Source organism: Lepidochelys kempii, chromosome 15 (assembly GCF_965140285.1).
Source record: "Lepidochelys kempii isolate rLepKem1 chromosome 15, rLepKem1.hap1, whole genome shotgun sequence".
Taxonomy (NCBI): domain Eukaryota; kingdom Metazoa; phylum Chordata; order Testudines; family Cheloniidae; genus Lepidochelys; species Lepidochelys kempii.
In genome coordinates this window covers 25,619,427-25,636,757 of record NC_136394.1, presented here as the reverse complement: position 1 = coordinate 25,636,757, position 17,331 = coordinate 25,619,427, and the positions used below count along the sequence as shown (strand labels likewise).

The 17,331-nt window shown below is 43.1% G+C and overlaps 2 protein-coding genes across 16 annotated transcripts in view; one reads left to right on the top strand and one right to left on the bottom strand.

Annotated features, from left to right (window-relative positions):
• The window catches only part of ARL6IP4 (ARF like GTPase 6 interacting protein 4), a 34,749-nt gene that overhangs the window by 11,537 nt on the left and 5,881 nt on the right, over nt 1–17,331 (top strand). Inside the window, exon 8 of one of the 8 annotated variants that reach the window (XR_012155078.2) lies at nt 11,251–17,331. The exons of 6 other annotated variants lie outside the window; for them this stretch is intronic. The gene's annotated coding sequence lies outside the window, so the exon portion shown is untranslated. Of the gene's footprint in view, nt 1–1,506; nt 2,830–11,250 lie in introns of those variants that run through there. One more of the 8 variants, XR_012155077.2, reaches the window with a different exon arrangement.
• PITPNM2 (phosphatidylinositol transfer protein membrane associated 2) overlaps nt 148–17,331 on the bottom strand; it is a 225,591-nt gene continuing 208,407 nt past the window's right edge. For 5 of the 8 annotated variants that reach the window (XM_073313000.2, XM_073313005.2, XM_073313001.2 and 2 more), the window contains 7 exons: nt 13,016–13,132; nt 11,753–11,869; nt 11,312–11,460; nt 9,319–9,468; nt 9,029–9,212; nt 5,461–5,601; nt 148–4,809 (listed from right to left, as the gene is read on the bottom strand). In XM_073313000.2, the coding sequence (XP_073169101.1) occupies nt 4,465–4,809; nt 5,461–5,601; nt 9,029–9,212; nt 9,319–9,468; nt 11,312–11,460; nt 11,753–11,869; nt 13,016–13,132 (1,203 nt within the window). In that variant the 3' untranslated portion in view covers nt 148–4,464. The remainder of the gene's footprint in view (nt 4,810–5,460; nt 5,602–9,028; nt 9,213–9,318; nt 9,469–11,311; nt 11,461–11,752; nt 11,870–13,015; nt 13,133–17,331) is intronic. The other 3 variants (XM_073313003.2, XM_073313006.2, XM_073313007.2) reach the window with 1 other exon arrangement.

The window sequence follows — 17,331 nt, the reverse complement described above, 5'->3', positions numbered from 1 at the left end:
AGGTCACGTCTTTGCCATCTTTTTCTTTGGCATCTAATTCCATTGGACACTTTCATTAAACTGGATCATTTTCAGTTCCCAATTCCTAGCTTTTGTGATGCATTAACTGTCAGTTTGTAAGTCACCAAAAGAAGCAGACACAGAATGTAGCCTTCCCATTTCTTTAATCTGTGTAATGTACAAAGTTACTGTACACAAAGCACACCCAGGCATTAGAGCAATGCACTAACAGCAAAGAGGAGAAGGAAGTTGTACAGTAGTTATGGTTTGTTACATACAAGCAAATAGATCTTAACAGTATTTTACACACACAACATAATACACAAAATGAAAACCAGGAAGAGGCAGACTCAGATCTAAATCTCATTCCCTGGTGGGGTGCAGGTGTGTCTGTCAAATTAAGCCATGACATAGTTTTCCCCCCCATCTGTATCCCTAAAAGATTTTTTTATAAATAAAATAGAACATTATTGAATATAAAATTGACGGTCAAGGATATCGATATCCAGGGTTTTCATACAAGGGGAGGGAGAAAAATGTAAGGCTTCTAGAACTAATAGGAAAATGCAGCAAAGGTGAAGATACCTGAAGAGCAGGGGTACTACAAGAAGTGCAGGTTGCTTGTGGGAAGAGCAGGTTGTTCGTAACCCTTTGGTTAGCTATTGGTTTTCATTTAGCATATCTTCTAACACTATACACGTTCTTTTTGGTAGTAAAATTTTTCCTTTTTAATGATTTATCAAAAGAAGAAAACAAGGAATTAAAGTGACAGTTTGGATTTAAAAAAAAAGTGGAAAGGGACAGGGTCAGGTTTCTGTCCCAACGTTCAGATTATAGAAAAGCTGCTTTTTAGGAAAAAAAATCCACAGAAATGTTTCCTTGAATGTTTAATTCCAGTGGAAACAGATGTTGTTTTTTAAAAACCCAATAAATAAATATCTCTGTTCAGTGCTCACAATATAAACATTGCAGCTTTGTGCTGAGTGCATGAGAACCAGGAAGTGACAGTTACCAGAACCAACTAGTCTGTTTTCCTTGGCCTAATCTGATGAATGCAAAAAGGAACTAACCAGCATAACAGTGAAAAGTATAATAAACTTTTAATATTCCTTCTGTTTTAAACAACACAGAACTGTTATTTGTAACAAAGGTAAATAAGGTCTTTAACCTGACAGTGCCCCTTTAATAAGAATGGAAAATACATTCAGCTTTCCCTAACTGTATCCCAATGGAGCCTCTTTTGTGCATTTAGAAAGACATTTTGTTTCACATGCATCACTCCCTAGAACATTTCAGAGCAGTTTATAAACACAAAAGTTAAACTATTGCTATTGCTTTTAGAATGACAGAGTAATATACTGATCTTTGCTTCAGATAGACAATAAGAAGACAGGGATGTATGAGAAGATAGATTCACGGGGAACTATAGTGTACTTGTATGGGTGAAAAAAACCTATCCACATATGTCATGTTAATACATGGCCACATCGTCTGATATTATTGCAGTGATGAACAAAGATTCTGCACTACGATTGTTTCTCTGTATGGATTCTTACAATGGAAACAGATGGGGGAGAGGTTGAAAAATTCAAGAAGCTCAACAAAGGGTCAGAACACAGGTGCTACGATTGTCAGTCTCACTGATTATTATTGGTTTAAAATATGGAGTGATGATTATAATATTGCACTTCTGCGGTCATTGACAGTTACATTAAACTTGGTCCATAAAATAATTGCTTTGTACATAATGCCTGAAACAAAAAAAAGCTACATTTTAATATTAATAATCTCTGAAGGTTCTGTTGCCTCCGGACACTTTTTCTCTACACAAAATAAATAACTTTCACTTTGTATATACCCACTTTTGTTTTTTTCACATTTACATTATCCTCAGTTTTACACTATCTACACACAAGAAAATGTTAACAGCTCATCTGCATTTTGAAAAAAAATGTACATGTCATGCCTTGGTTTGTGGACTCTTCTTTCAGAGTAAGATTGAACTTTGTAAAGGCCATATCCAAATTTGCAAATACGCTTTGTGATCATGGTTTGGTTACTTTACAGAATGGACTGCGGCTTGCTTCTAAGTCAGATGGCAACAGTTTGGTACAATATTCAACTAGCAAAAAGCTATGACACAATTCACATTTTTAGCCAGTAGCTTTGGATATACATTCAAGGTAACTAGGCTGAGTTCAGCAGAAAGGGAAGTAATTTTTTCAGTAGTAAAAATCTGTACGGATGTTCTGTAATATAATTATCAAAGATGAATGGCGTAGTAGTTTGCAATGAGGCTAAGAGTAAATGAGATGCACTGTGTTTGCGGGTGGATCTATTAAAGCTCCATCAACATGGACATTCTCAGTAGTTAAACACTGTCCTCTTTAGATCACTGTAGGGATAGAGCACACATTCTAAGTTCGTTTTGAAACTTGAGGTCTAAGCCGTAGTCATGAAATAGATTTTTGATGTCTGGATGAGCGGCGTGTTTGCCTGCTGCAGCTCTGAGCCAGGTAGCAGAGCAGAGCTCACAGTGCTTTGCGTCTCGGTGCAGAGGTGCTACACTTAGTACTGAAACCGTTAATAAAATGAAGCAGTCTAAAAAATCGATTATAAATAAGATCCTTGTAAGTAGAAAGTGATATAAACATAGTATATTGTGGTGGAGGAAAGCAGGACAATACTTAGCCAATGAATGTGCTATGAATATAAAATCTTCATGTGAAATAGGCAGGTGGGAGCCCCAAATATCCACCCAGTTTGGATATTTCCCATACCCAAGTTGGTGTGTGCAAGCAGAAAACTGCGCCCTTCACTGAGGCTGAAAATTCAGAATCCTGGCTGGTTTGACCTGGGAGGGGGGCAGGGCTAAGGGGCTTTCAGGCAACCCCTCTGTTCTAGGCACTGTTCTCCTCTGCTCCTCGTTAAATTATGTCCTTCACCTTTGAATACCTTGTGGCTTACAATCTCCTTGTCGCTAGGGGGTGCTAGCAAGCAGCACAGCACATTATCCTGCAGACTGGAAATGTCACCTCTGCAATGCTCCCAGACCCTTGCATGCCCAGTGCAAGAGAGAGATTCAGGTCATGGCAGCGCATTAAACCATCAGCTCAGACACATCGACTGAAAGAGAGGCTAGGAAAATTAAGATATGGCCTTTTCTTAAGCTTGCACAACTTAGTTGGCACACTTCCTTACAGTCTCCTTACTGTTGAAAAACTTTTGCACAAATCTATATATATATATATATATATACATACATATACACACACACACCCCCACCCACCCTGGCTTAGAAATATTTAATTGTCATGCACTACAAACAGTTAGGTGTAGCTACATGAGATGGTAACAGGTCTCCATTCTAAAAATTATCAGTGCAAAAACAATGAGGTTTTACAGTTGAATAACTACAGTTAAAAAAAGCAAGTCTAATTCCCGTGAAAGCTGTTACTGATATTGGAGAGAACCTGGGAAGAAGAAATGTCTCTGAGTGGGGGATAGTGGTGAAATATTTGGACCCTGCATTTTGATGACAAGAAATGCAGTGCAATCTAGCTGTTGAGTACTTTCAGACACTTGCAAATATATGGTGGTTAGTTTCTGAAATAATATACAGCAATAATACTTGGAGAACTATACAGTAAAGTAAGTGGCTGATGTTGTTAACAGCTAAAACAAAACTCCTTGTTTTTTTAAATAGCTTAATACATTAAATTCCATCACCTTTCAAAATGTTTAAAGCAAAAACAAAAAACTAATGACCCCACTTTCTAGAGCATCAATCTGCTGACATACGGCTCCTATCAACAGCAGTTGATACTTCATTAATGCTTTGCTGATATACATCCTCCTGGGTACAAAGTGGATAAATTCTAAGCTCTCTGCACATGTAAAACACTTGATTGCTTCACCCAGTGCAGCAGAAGCCTCTCATTTCAGCCTCTCTGCACCTTGGAAATGACATGCTTAGTTTAAAAACACAAAAAAGTGCTGGTATCCAGCAGTCTCTCTCAGTCTGGCTAATGGAACAACCCAAGTGAAAGGTCTAACCAGACTTCTTCCCCTTCCACCACATGGCACTGAGGATCACACTCAGTCACGTGTATCTGATTGATGGCTAAGAAGGTGAGGGAGGCACATATTTACAGTCACTAAACCTGGATAAGAAAAGGAGGCAGAAGAGAGCATGGTCTTGATCTGGAAACTATTTGTTTTCCCCCTTGGTTCCCTAATTTCAAATGGTTTTTCGGACTAGTGCTCTGCAAACCCAACACGCCATTTTAAGGCCTGCAAATTCCATGTGGAAAATACACCAGCCTTTCCTCCTAGCATACCATGTTGTTGTTAGAGAGTAGCACCATATTTACCCTTCCATCTCACACTGCTGGCCTTGTCCTTTATTCCTTCTGTTTCCTCCTCCGGCGGCTGTGGCCGACTGTCACTGGCTCCTGGCTGGCTCTACTTCTGACCTGAAGTGCCAGAGTCCAGTTTTGAGGCTGCGCTCCGGCCCCAGCACCCAGTGGCAATGCTCATGCTCCTTTGGCTGCGCTCCCGCTCTCTCTCCCTATCGCTGTCTGACTGGCTTTGCGTTCGTTCAGGTCTGTGGCTGGCATTCCCGCTCGCCCCCGTGGGCTGTGAGGAGATGGTACGTAGCAAATGATTCCTCTTGCGCAGGAAATCTGGCTGGCTGGGGAGACCAAAGCTGCCTTTTCTCAGTGCCATCCGGGTCGTGTTTTTGGCAGGCCGGGAGCGATGATTATACTCCAGCTGGGCAAGGTGGGCTGCGTACCCCTCAGTAATGAACTGTGAAACAATAGGTCAGGGGGTTTTACAGGACAGAGTCAACTTGAAATCAAGCAACTTTAAAAAAAAAATGGAGTCACAGTCAGTTCAGATCCCACATATGTCTTCAAGTCCCTCTTTCAGTTGTGGTTTGACAATCACTTTCTTAAAATGTTTCTTTCCTCTGCTGCTTTATGAAAATCCCACAAAAACAACAGAGGGAACTGACTGACCCTGTACTGGGGAGGCAATCGACAGTGACACATGGTGCTGGTACATGCACAACAGAAACCAGCTCTACAGAGAACCCCCCTCCCCCCCTTCTGATCTTCAGCTTTACTCAGCCTGAGTAACAGCAGGGACAAGTTCAGACAAAAGGGGGATTTTTAAGTGGACAGGACTTCATTTAAAAGAAAATCTAATTATATAACACTACAAAGCACAATGCAGTGGAACAGCAACTGGTGTTTTCACTCTGTTATTTCCATAGCAGTGATGCATAAAGCAAGGAACCCTCACACCTCTCAGAGAGATGCAGAGGGATCCTGGTGTGTGGGAACTTCCTCTTTACAAAATAGTCTGATCTTGCTCCTGGTGAAGTTAGTGTCTGAACTCCCACTAACTCCAGTAGGGACAGCATCAGCCACTGGAGTGTTCTACAGACAAACTAACCTGGATTCCTACCTGACACTGGTGCTGTAATTTCTTGGTTGGTCGGCCAACAATATAGATGTGCGTGGGTGGCAAACTAATGGAGCTGTAGACCGAAATATCCTTAGTGGATCCGTATGCGGCGTGGATCCTCATGTGGAGCTGTGGGAAGAGGGAACGTTTATTCTATGACACTGCTCAGCACGCTTGGCTTTTTCACAGTGATTGTGGGAATATCCAGTCAAGAGTGCACTGCAAGTCCCACCTGGACAATGCTCTGCAGAGATATGTACTAATTAACCAACAGCAGTGCTGAGGGTTTGTACTATAGGCCGATTACTGTTCTAGCTGTTCTGCAGAATACAAGGGCAGAATGAAGTAGGAAGTACAATAGGAATGTAGCTATGTTTACCTAATGTCCTTCCTTTGTGTGGCACGCTCCACCGCTCTGTTCCAAGGAGTTTTGTAAACGCTAGCCAGGGAGGGAGCATTTTTCAATTATATTCAGTAACTGTTTATATGAAGAATTCCCTTCCACCGAGAGACCACAGCACACAGCACTAGTCTGGTGGCTGGGTTAGCCAGACTGCATATCTAATTTTGTTGGATTTTGCGGTGGTTTAGACAGACAACTATGCATATCACCTTGCATGATGCACTGGATTTTTCTACCCATTAGTAGTTACTGCTCTGTTCCCACAGAGCAGAAGATTTCATTTACTCTTTAGCCAGACATTTGAGAAGATCATTTTGCAGCTGTGGCGGTGGAATAAAACTGGTGGGGCTCTGCAGGAGGAGGTGCTTATCCTGGTGCCAAGCATGGATCCATCTGGTTCTGCCTGGAGAGCTGCAAGCTGGCCAAAGACCCATTGTAGCAAATCTGTGAACCTTTGTGCCCTCTGGAAAGGTCGATTTCCAACAAGGGATAATAATATGGCATCTTCTGTAACAAGGGGGTTCCAAAGACAGCTCGCTCTTGACATTCGGACTTAGATGTCAAGTTAAAGGCTGATTCCAACAGTCATTGCGTTCAGTATTTAATGATGGGCTTTCATTTTGTCAAGGTCTAGGGAGAATAAGGCACACTGGCCCTAGAATAATGGAAACTGTTTCACTATGCTAGACAATGGCATGTCTGATCCAGTGGGCTAGATAACCAAGATGGCCCCATTAATTAGGCCTGATTTATCACTGAAATAAAGGGGAAATTGGAACAACCTAGGTCTAAGACATGATAAAAGCCCATCAGTTACCAGGCTGAAATATGACATTATGGAAGTCTGTCCAAAGACTGCACTTCGCAGACGCATTGATATTAGAGCTCGAAAAGCCCTAGCAGTGACATCTACTCCCATCCCAGAGGCCAGGGTAGAATCAATCCCCTCAACATATTTTCTAGTATTCAGCTCAGTCCAGTTTTAAATGTCACAAGCTAAAAAGCTTACACCACTTCCGTTCCTACAACAAGTAGATCTCATGGTTAGGAAGTTTTTCTGATATTCAGACATAAATGTTCGCACTCTTAACTCTTTGAAGCCATTCCTCCTAGTTACATTCCTAAATAACTCCTTTCCCTCCTTGCAATTTACACCCTCCTCATGCAGTAGACATTTAGCACGTCCTATTCTGAGTCATCCTATACCCAAACTGCAGATATATGGCGCATGTGATCTTTCCTCCAGCTCGCTGATCATTCTTGTTGCTCTTTTCTGCACTCTCTCCACTTAGAGTCAGGTAATGTATGCAGTATGACCTTGGGGCGTCCCCACAGGCGAAGAGCGCACGGTGCTAGTCTTTAAAAACAGAGTCTGTGCAGTAGGTTTTATTTTGTACCTCATTTTCCACTCTCTATAACAACCTTTTGGATTGACTGGGTTTAACTGCATGCAGGCAAGTTGGTGCCTTTCTATTCCTTTTACATTTATTACACTCTGTCTGGTCTCCTTGGCACCAACAGCCTCTTTAAAACTGGGTGGTTAATTTCCATGCTGAGTGAGAGCCAGATCTTGTGAGGGGAACATTTGAACGGGGTTGTGGATACTCTGGGCCTTACAGAACCATGCCATTGATTTTGCTCCCTCACTCTTCACGTCGATAAGGGAGTACAAACCAAGAAGTTAACTCCTATTTACTTCCTTGGTTGTGCACTGCTACAAAGGGTGTGCTCAGTCTTTGCTGGAGAGAGGCAAAGTGATCTCATGGTTAGAGCAGAAAGCTAGGACTCCTGGGTTCTAAGACTGGCTCTTCAGATGATCCTCTCTGTGATGGGCAACTCAGCTCTGTGTCTCAGATTCTCTAGCTGTAAAAGGGGGATATTATTTACCTACATCAGAGGTGTTGTGAAGGATGGTTGATCAATAGCAATAAAGTGCTTTGAGATCCTCCAAGGGAAGGCGCTGTAGCAGTGCCATATCATCATCAGTTGGCTGCTGCCGGGCAAACTCACATGTTTTGATATGCCTGACAACATCAATCTCTTAGCAAGGCATGGACTGAAGTCCTGCCACCTCTTGTGACATTCACTGATCTGTCAAAGCCCCTCCCTAGCTGCTCTGCTGTCACGTGAACCAGCACTTTCTTCTCAGCACTACATGCATCACCCTATCCTACCACAATTCTCTACAATTCTCAAAGCAGTGGGAGATGGAGACCTAGAGGTCCTCTTAAGCCCTGCAAAGCACAGTCTTCAAAAGATAAAGGAAATTATATGGCACTTCTATAGAATCCTGCATCCAAGGATCTCAAAGGACTTCACTAACGGTCAACTACAGGAGGAATTTAGGGAGATTGAATGTAACTACCTCAACTGGCATCTGGCCATGACAACAAGGTGAACAAGCCTTCTCTTGCAAAAAGTGCTAAGGGATTTCTAATGACCATATTGGTTTTGTTTCAACTAAAGAATGGTATGCACCCTCAGCACGAGAGGGCATTCATTCATTCATTCCTGTCTGAGAGAAGATCCCCCACCACCAATCCTGCCTGGATGTTCCTTAAAGGTCTTTTCATCCAAGTGCTAACATAGCCCAACTCTCCAAGTAGAGATAAGTCCACCCCAAGCCCCTGAACTGGAACTTTGAATCTGAACTTTGCATCTATATAACGGACCTCACCCAAGCCCCAGATCTTAACGTTCACAAACATGGAGATTCCAGTCCAAATTTTCCCAGATATTGGGGTATTTGGATTCGGCCCAATATGGAGACAGGTTTGAATTCTGGGTTTTGGTTGGCTGCAAGTCACAATCTCTTTGACGGCCCTCTATCTGTAAAGCATCCCTTTATGTGCAGATATGACAGGCATCCAGAAATGCACTAAGCAGGTGGGGAAAAAGCACAAGAATCATGATTTCTTCTACAGCAATAGGCATTTCGTAATGGAAGCAGCAAGGATTGCAGCAAGACCGTGCAGAATGAAGTGAACACATTTTAACTGCACAGGCACCTTTGTGGAGTAAGAAAATAAAGAAAGGGGTGAGGGTGGCTAAAAATCAAATGAATGCAGGTTAATGTCCCACTGCAGGTCAGGACTTGAATAAGCTGTGGATGAACCCACGCTTTGATCACATCTCAGGACAGCTCATGCTTACGTCTGTAATGAGGGTTTTCAGGAAGTTGGCCTTGTGCCGCAGTGGGTCATGGACAAGCCCATCACAGAATGAGACTATCCCATGGGGGAAATTGTGCTGTGCTAACCATGCTACCACCCTTTGCTTCTGCATATCAGGTCGGCCTGTGACATAGATAATGAGGTAGCCAAGGTCTTGCCAGTGCCTAGTGGGGAAAAAAACAACAGTATTATGGACCTATATTTGCAATAGGGTTAAAATATTCATTTAATATTAAAGCATTTCCCCCAGCCCTCTCCCCTGCCACTGACCTTACAACATCAACTGCGCCAGCTCTGACTTTGGGGTCACTCCCCATTATAGACACGCTGGCTGCAAAGGAACCATCAATGCTGAAGACCACAAATTCTGTCCCCTTAGGTAGAACGGTGATATAGCTATCTGCATATGTGTGGTCACCCCTAAATGGAAAGGAATAGGGGGGTTAAGAACAGAGGACAAACCTGGCTGAGAGATTAAAGCTACAAGACCCATTTGCAATACCAATTCAGCAAGCATTGTAAATGACCAGGGAATGCAGAATTAAGGGCCAGATCTTGCCATCACTTCACACACACAATTCTGCTAAGGCCCTACACTTGCTGTGTCTTAAGGGTCAGATTGTCTCAGCTGAGGTAAATCATCACAGATTCACTGATTTCAGAAAGAAAAGGAGTACTTGTGGCACCTTAGAGACTAACCAATTTATTTGAGCATGAGCTTTCGTGAGCTACAGCTCACTTCATCGGATGCATACTGTGGAAACTGCAGAAGACATTATATATACACAGAGACCATGAAACAATACCTCCTCCCACCCCACTCTCCTGCTGGTAATAGCTTATCTAAAGTGATCATCAAGTTGGGCCATTTCCAGCACAAATCCAGGTTTTCTCACCCTCCGCGCCCCCCCCCCCCCCACAAACTCACTCTCCTGCTGGTAATAGCCCATCCAAAGTGACCACTCTCTTTAAAATGTGTATGATAATCAAGGTGGGCCATTTCCAGCACAAATCCAGGTTTTCTCATCCCCCACCCCCCTCGAAAAACCACACACACAAACTCACTCTCCTGCTGGTAATAGCTCATCCAAAGCGACCACTCTCCTCACTATGTGCATGATAATCAAGGTGGGCCATTTCCAGCACAAATACAGGATTTCAGAGTTACTCTGATTTATAACAGCTACAGATCTGGCCTGTTGTGTCTGTATCTCAGCACAAGTGGAGAAGACTATCCACTGGTCTGATAGGTATGTACTTGGAGAGGAAGGAAGGTCTTGTGGGTAAGGCACTGGAATAAGACTCGGGAGATATGGCTTCTATTCCTGATTTGGCAAGTCATGTTTCTGTGCCTCCGTTACCCATGTGTCAAATGGACGATGCTAATGATTTCCTACCTGGGAGCGTTATTGTAAGGATAAAGGGACATATTTTTAAAGGTATTTAGGCACCTAAATTTGCAGTAGCTGCCAAGCGGGAGTTTCAAAAGCACCTAACTTCCATTGAGAGGCAGTGCAGGGCCTTTCCCCAATGGTAGTTGGGCACTTATGAAAATCCCACCAGGTACCTATAAAATATCTTTAAAAATCTGCCCCAGTCATTAATGATACTACAGCGAGAGCCCCACAGAAAATGCCTATATGTTAGATGAATATAATTACAGTGACTTGGACTAGTGTTGTGGGGGGTTCCAGTTTTGGTGTGTTTCAATGCCTCTAGAGCAGATTTGCTCAGTTCACCAATGTCAAGACGCTTTTTGGCACTGCTCTCTCTGAAACCTGGTGATCCAAAAGTCAAGTGGGAGACTTTCTGCATTGTGCACCATCACTAATAACAAAGGCTCTGCCCTTAGGGGAACCTGGGCAAGTAGTTCCATTGAAGACAATGAAGTTGCACATCTGGAAAAGGAGGAAAAGTGGTCCAGCAATTGGAACTTAATTAATAATGCTGATGATGATGCAGGAGGCAAAACAGAATACAGCTCTTTGTCCCATCACTGGTGTTGCAGGGTAACAAGAGTAAAATTGTTTTGTCTGTCAAGTCAGCAGATCAGACTCTGACGACACAATAGGGAGAAGAGCGGTTGATGAGAACATGCCACTTTTTAAACACAATCGTTTTTCAGGTAGAATTGCACTTGACCTGTTAACATTTATGTGGATTGTCTATCATGCAATCAGAGTAACTGAGAAGTGTCTACAGTCATATTTCAGAGGTTCCTGTCAAACTGGGGGCTAAGCCAAATGAGCCTGAAGCATAGCACCTGACCACCATCTTGACGGGATATACGCCAATCCCCAGACGCTTGTTCTCAGGGATAACGTAGGAAATCCGGCCACTGCTGTTGCTGATTTCGGTGTCAAAGTAAATCCACACTCCAGATGGCGGCTGGGTCATGATGTGAATGTCCACCTGGAAGGCAAAGGAGGTTCAGGACTAAGGAAGTATTAAGTAACTTTCATACTAGACAGGATCCTAACCTGGCTCTGAACATGGTGTCCTCAAATCTCTCTCTAGCGTAATGCAATAGATAGGCTGGGCAGAGGGGGTTCTTAATGGACACAGGCAAAGGTGTTTGATTGTGTGGGTAACTGGACAGTTCTCTCTCTTAATGTTTACAGGTACAAAAGGAGCATTGACCAGCAACTACCACTGCCTACATCTTCTGCTGTTTATGGGCAATTCACACTTAAGACAAATGTACCTTTTCCCCAGTGAGCGTGACCATATCTAACGGCCCATACATAAACCTTCCTGTCAAGGTCTGGGGTCCGTCTTCATTAGCGATGGCATCATTTATTCTGTGGTTGGCTGTGACATTCTGCAGATGTCAGGGGAAAAACAGAACAAACCTAGTTAGATTCCCAGCAGAACCTCATGGTTAATGCAGAGTTTACAGGAAAAAGTTGCTATAGTGATAGTAATGCCGAACGCATGGACAACCAGGAGTTTTTGGAGGAGTAATTTTCTTCTTATGATATCCTTTCTCTCCCCACACTATTATATATCTATATCTGTATTAAACAACACATTTTTAAAGGAAAAAAAGTATTGTACATTTAGGACAAGACTTTTAAAGGGCCTTCTGCACTTGGTCTCCGTTTTAGCTACAGTAATTTATGACCACATGATTTGCACCCACAATCAATTGTGGGTGTGGATCCTAATGCATTTGGCCAAGCAGTTGATGTCTGGGTGCAGTTAATTACCTAGTCATCTAAATGGTAGAATTTGCACCTACAGTTAATTGATCCTGGGCATTTTTTGAGAAGGGACCTCTACTTGGTTTCCCTGCTGCCACTCCTTACAGGAAAAATTTGGGTCTGCAAAAACGACGATTGTCCTTTGAAATTCTGGGCCTTTATGCATGCATATGCCATGATATCACACAAGGATACTGTCACTCTCTAGTAATACTACTCCAGACCCTTTGGGCACAAATACTGTGTAGTCAGTGACACAGAACATCTTGAAAATCTGATCCCTTGTGGTGCAAAATTCTGTATGTTGCACCTTCAAATTAGGAGGAAAAATGACTGTCAGCAGATTATTGCTGGCTAAACAAACTTCCCGCTCATGGAAATCAGAAAAGTTTCTTATCCTCTGGATTCACGAACTCCAGGGCATGACAGTTACTGTACAGACAATTTAGGACACCAGGCTTTGAAACAATTCCGTCTCCTTTCTTGACCTACAGCCAACACTTAGTATTTTATATGGAGGAGACCTTGTTGCAGAGAGAGTGTCTGTCTCTTCCAGAAATCTATAACTGGGATATCTCACTGACACATACGATTACTGCAATGCAATCTCTCCACCCCCATGTAATTGTGGAGTCCATGGGCAGTAACAGAGTTGTACCCATACTGGTTAACTTTAATATTGTTTTTATTACAGGTCCAAATCTAGCCAAATCATATTTAACAGTAGTTTCCCTTGGAGAGACATGTAATAGAAACAGCATTACCCTTAGCTTCACATGCGTCCTCTTGCGCAGCCACTTCTCCCTGGGCTTTGAAGGAGTGAATACAGAGACCTCTTTTCCATCCAGTTCCAGAATGCTGGAGTTTTCGTGTCTCATCACCTAAGGAAAGAGCAGCCCTCATCAGCAACTCATGATGCACCTGGGCTAACACCCAAGAGCTACAGGAATTTCATAGTGAACACCACCCTCCCTCCAGCTTTAGTATTTATTCCGTTCTGCTGTGTTTGCAAAGCATGTGATGGAATCGCAGCGTTTGCTGGGCAGGTGGCTTTATAGAATTTTGCCTGCAGGAAATTTACATTGTTAGCCGACAAGATTTTTCTGGCCTTCTCGTAACGGTACAATGTTCGTGACCTTTAGAGCCAGGAAAAGTTGTTGCCAGAGCTGAGTTAATATCATGTGGGATGAAGATATAAAAGGGAACCTTAAACGGAGATCATAAGTAGGCACATAGGAGGGCAAGTGTGAAAGCGTTTATTGGTGAAGCATGGTTAGAATAGAATGAGAGAGAGATGAAAAAGAAGCCGGAGGAAGCTAGAATAAGCTGACGAGACAGGTGGAATGAGTCTGGGAAAAGTTAAGGAACAGAAAGAACTATAGGGGAGTTTAACAAGCTGTGAGTACAAAATGGAGCAAAGGCAACGAAGCACAGATGTTGATCACAGATACATAACTGCTAGGCTGCTAGTTTAACTCTCTTGGCTTCACTGGGCTTATACCAGGGATGGATTTTGTCCCAGATGTTCAATCAACACAAACTGAGAGGTTGTGGCACCCCAGACCCTGCTACTTCCTTGAGACCATGTCCAGAAAGATGCCCTTGGAAAATGCTCATTCAGCAAACACTGCAGGGGAAGAACTTTGGCACTCAGGTACTTATAGAAAACTGCCTCTTCTGCAGGGAATCCTACGATTTGCAGCCACCGTCTTGCCTCACTGTGCTCCAGCCTTGCCTGCCTTCTTGCCAGGTCTTCAAGTCACATGCGCATTTCCAGTCATCATTTGCTTGCCATTTCAGTAATTCAGATCCATCGCTACCTGTTCCAACTGTGCTCGCTTGTCGGCATGTGTCATTTCCTCAGGCTTGTTCTTCCGAAGTATTCTCATCATCCCCTCCACTCCTACTAAGTCTGCCCTTAACTACACTGAGCAAGCCAGACCCTATGAGGGCTAAGATCCCAGCAGGCTTCCTGATTGGGCTGGAGTCAATCCCAGTTGCCTGTCATTTAGAGTTTCTACTTAAATACATTACACATGGCATTCTCCTGTCTTGCTTCTTGTGCTCCTCTCATTTTGATGAAGACATTAGGTATTGAGCCAGGTTCAGCACTGGGCCAGCAGTGTTCTGTGACGTAGGAGACCAGAGTTCAGGAGAGGAATGGGGCTTTGGCTCTCTGGGTCCATGGAGAAGTTCAAGCACATCATAAAAGTGTGATGTTTCTGCACTGGAATGGGGATGAATGGACTGATACAATGAGATTTGCGAAGTGTACGAACATTTCCTACGGTAAGCTCACTAGCCAACATTCGGGGACATCTGCTGGCTGGACCAAACGGCAGAGGGAAATGGGGTTATGTCCTAGGTTCACATTGCAGCTAGACTGTTCTTAGGTCAGTTGCAGAAGAGGTGAATCTTACACAGAAAATAAAAAGGACTGGGCAGAGATATTGCACGGAGCATTTTGAATTGTACTATGATCAGATGTTTTTTTCCCCAGACCCTGCAAAGGTTGAAAGGGGCTCTGTCAAGTGAATAAACATATTTTAAAAACCTCACACATTCCCTTACGTGTTACCAGTAGTGCCATGTAGATTAAAACTGAAGCAATCTGATAGACCAGTTTACTTTGCAGAATTTAGACTGTTTCATTTTCCCATTTCACTCACAGCAAAACTAGACTGCTCAGTTTCACCTCCTGGTTCTCCTAATCCACCTGCCCACCTCCACCTCACCCCCAATGCTGTTGGGAATGAAAACCTAAGGGGATGAATAAAATAATGCCCTTCAGTGATGAGAAATTTAAATCATGAAAATGTTTCTGATCATATTTGGGTTTATTTGTTTTAATAAAGCCTCAGGGTTTGGGCCTAAATCTACTGATAGCTTCCTTTTAACTTTGTCTGGAATGCCTTTCAATGAGGAGTAAAATCATGTCCCTATTATTAGCTTTCCAATGCTGGCATTCTAGGCTGTTGAATAAGAAGAAAGGCAACACAGGGCCTTAAAAGAATAGGGAGGGGGGACTGAGGAAGATAGTGCTCTAGAAGCAGAGGTGGGGCAACAGAGAGAGACAAGGCTAAACAAACAGCCCTACAGAGACAGCCGCTGCTGAGCTCCAGGGGCTTTGAATGGATGGCAAGGATATTTTTCATGCCACAAGATGTAAAATCACACACTGCCTTATACAAACATGTTTTCGTTGCATTCTGAGTAACTGGCTGGGCTATTTCTAAAACAAGATATTTTGTGTGTTAGACTCTTTAAGGCTCTGACATACACACATCGTTTCCCTCCTGCAGCCACTTAGGCAAAAGTTCCACATTGGAGCCTACTGTTCAAAATGAGGAGACACAGCATGTGAGTGCAACATTGGCCCACTGGGTTGGAAACTAGAGACAGGTCAGGGAATAAAAGGTTGAGATCGATTAATACTAGGGTACTACAGCCATCAGTGCTAACATCCCCATGGTTATGGAACCTACAGACAAACTTGGATGACAGCAATGAAAAAGAGTTTGCCAATAGAAGGCTATAAATAATGGAGAGCTGCAGTCAGATGTGCTGTAACAGAGATGGGGTAATTTAAACAGCTGAGCTAATACACAGCAAACCCACGCCAATAGGCGGAGCTGGATCCTTCCCAGTGCTGAGGAGCTGCAGAGGGGAGGGTGCTAGTACTTCACTTATGCAGGTTCAAAGGTTTAGACTAAAAGGAGTCTAAGCATAAAATCAGGGTACTGGGATTAAATAATTATTCTCCATCCTTCAGCAGAGGGCTCCCTGGAATTTTTTCTGGCAGAAGGGACTAATGCAGCCAACACCAAAGTGGCCAGATCCCCTCTGAATGCTCCAGCACCATGCCACTGGCAATTCAGAATAAACAGGGGCAGAGCCAAAATGGATACAACTAGCTCGAGTTCAGCTAGTCTGTGGAGTGATGATCCTAGACTATCCCTTTGTACTGGGTGACCTGTTCTCTCGCTAGCGCCCGACAGAAGATGCACCAAATGAAAAGACGTTTCCAAATCCTTATCAGGGAAAGAACCTGGGGCAGGGAAAGGACGGAGAGAAGAGACTCCAGCCCACTGTGCATTTGGAAGGACAGGGCCAGCGGGTTGCAATCCACAGAAGCAGCCCCCTCTCCGCTGTGATGAAAACGACAGAACGCATCTCTGCTTGAGTTTGAGAAATGAATGATGTTGGGCCATGGCAACATGGTCACGAGAGCAGCCCTTTGGGTTGGTGTGTTTTTTCTCTGCGGACTGCAATGTTTGTGTTGCAGCAAGGGATCGTTATGCTCTGACAATGCTCTGTGCTTTAAAGTTACATTGTCAACTTAATAATCCTGGCAAGAGTTTTCAAACCCTCGGGGGCTAAAGTTGGGCTTCTAAATTTATATTGAGACAACCAAAATTCACAGGGTTTAAGCACTTGCAGCTCCCACTGACTTCAGGGGGACTTGGGGTATTTAGGGTCTCTAAAAAAATCAGGCTACATTAATTTAGCTGCCTAAGCATAAATCTAGGAGCCCAACTTTAGGCCCCTGATTTGAATATACTGGCCCATATGTCACAAGCTAGCAAGTTTCTTCTTTAACTATTTATGTTTCTTGTTTACTCTTTGCATTTCTCTCCAGGTGGACAACGGCAATCAAGAAGAATGTGTCTCCCTTTAGTTCATCTTTGTTTTCACCTCCAGGGTCTTAGTGCTGCTATTTTGGGGTTTCATGCACTTCTGGGAAAACAACTATTTTCAATGTCTGTTTGTTTTTTGTTTTAAAGGGAAATATACCCACTGGATTTTAGGAAAAAAAAAAAGTGATTTTGCAAAATTTAAACATGTGACCAAAGTTAAACAGACAGAATCCAAAATGTGAAGGTCCAGAAACCATCATTTGTTATTTACCTAACCCTTTGAGAAGTAATTTGAACTGTGGTACCAAGTTCTGGATCTTGAAGCAAAAATCCATAGTCCTCAGGGTGTTTAAGTGTTAATTTGAGAGCCCAAATGGAGGACTGAACACTAATTTTAGCAACCCAAGTCTGAAACTTGTACAAACTTTTCCTTCTGTTTTATT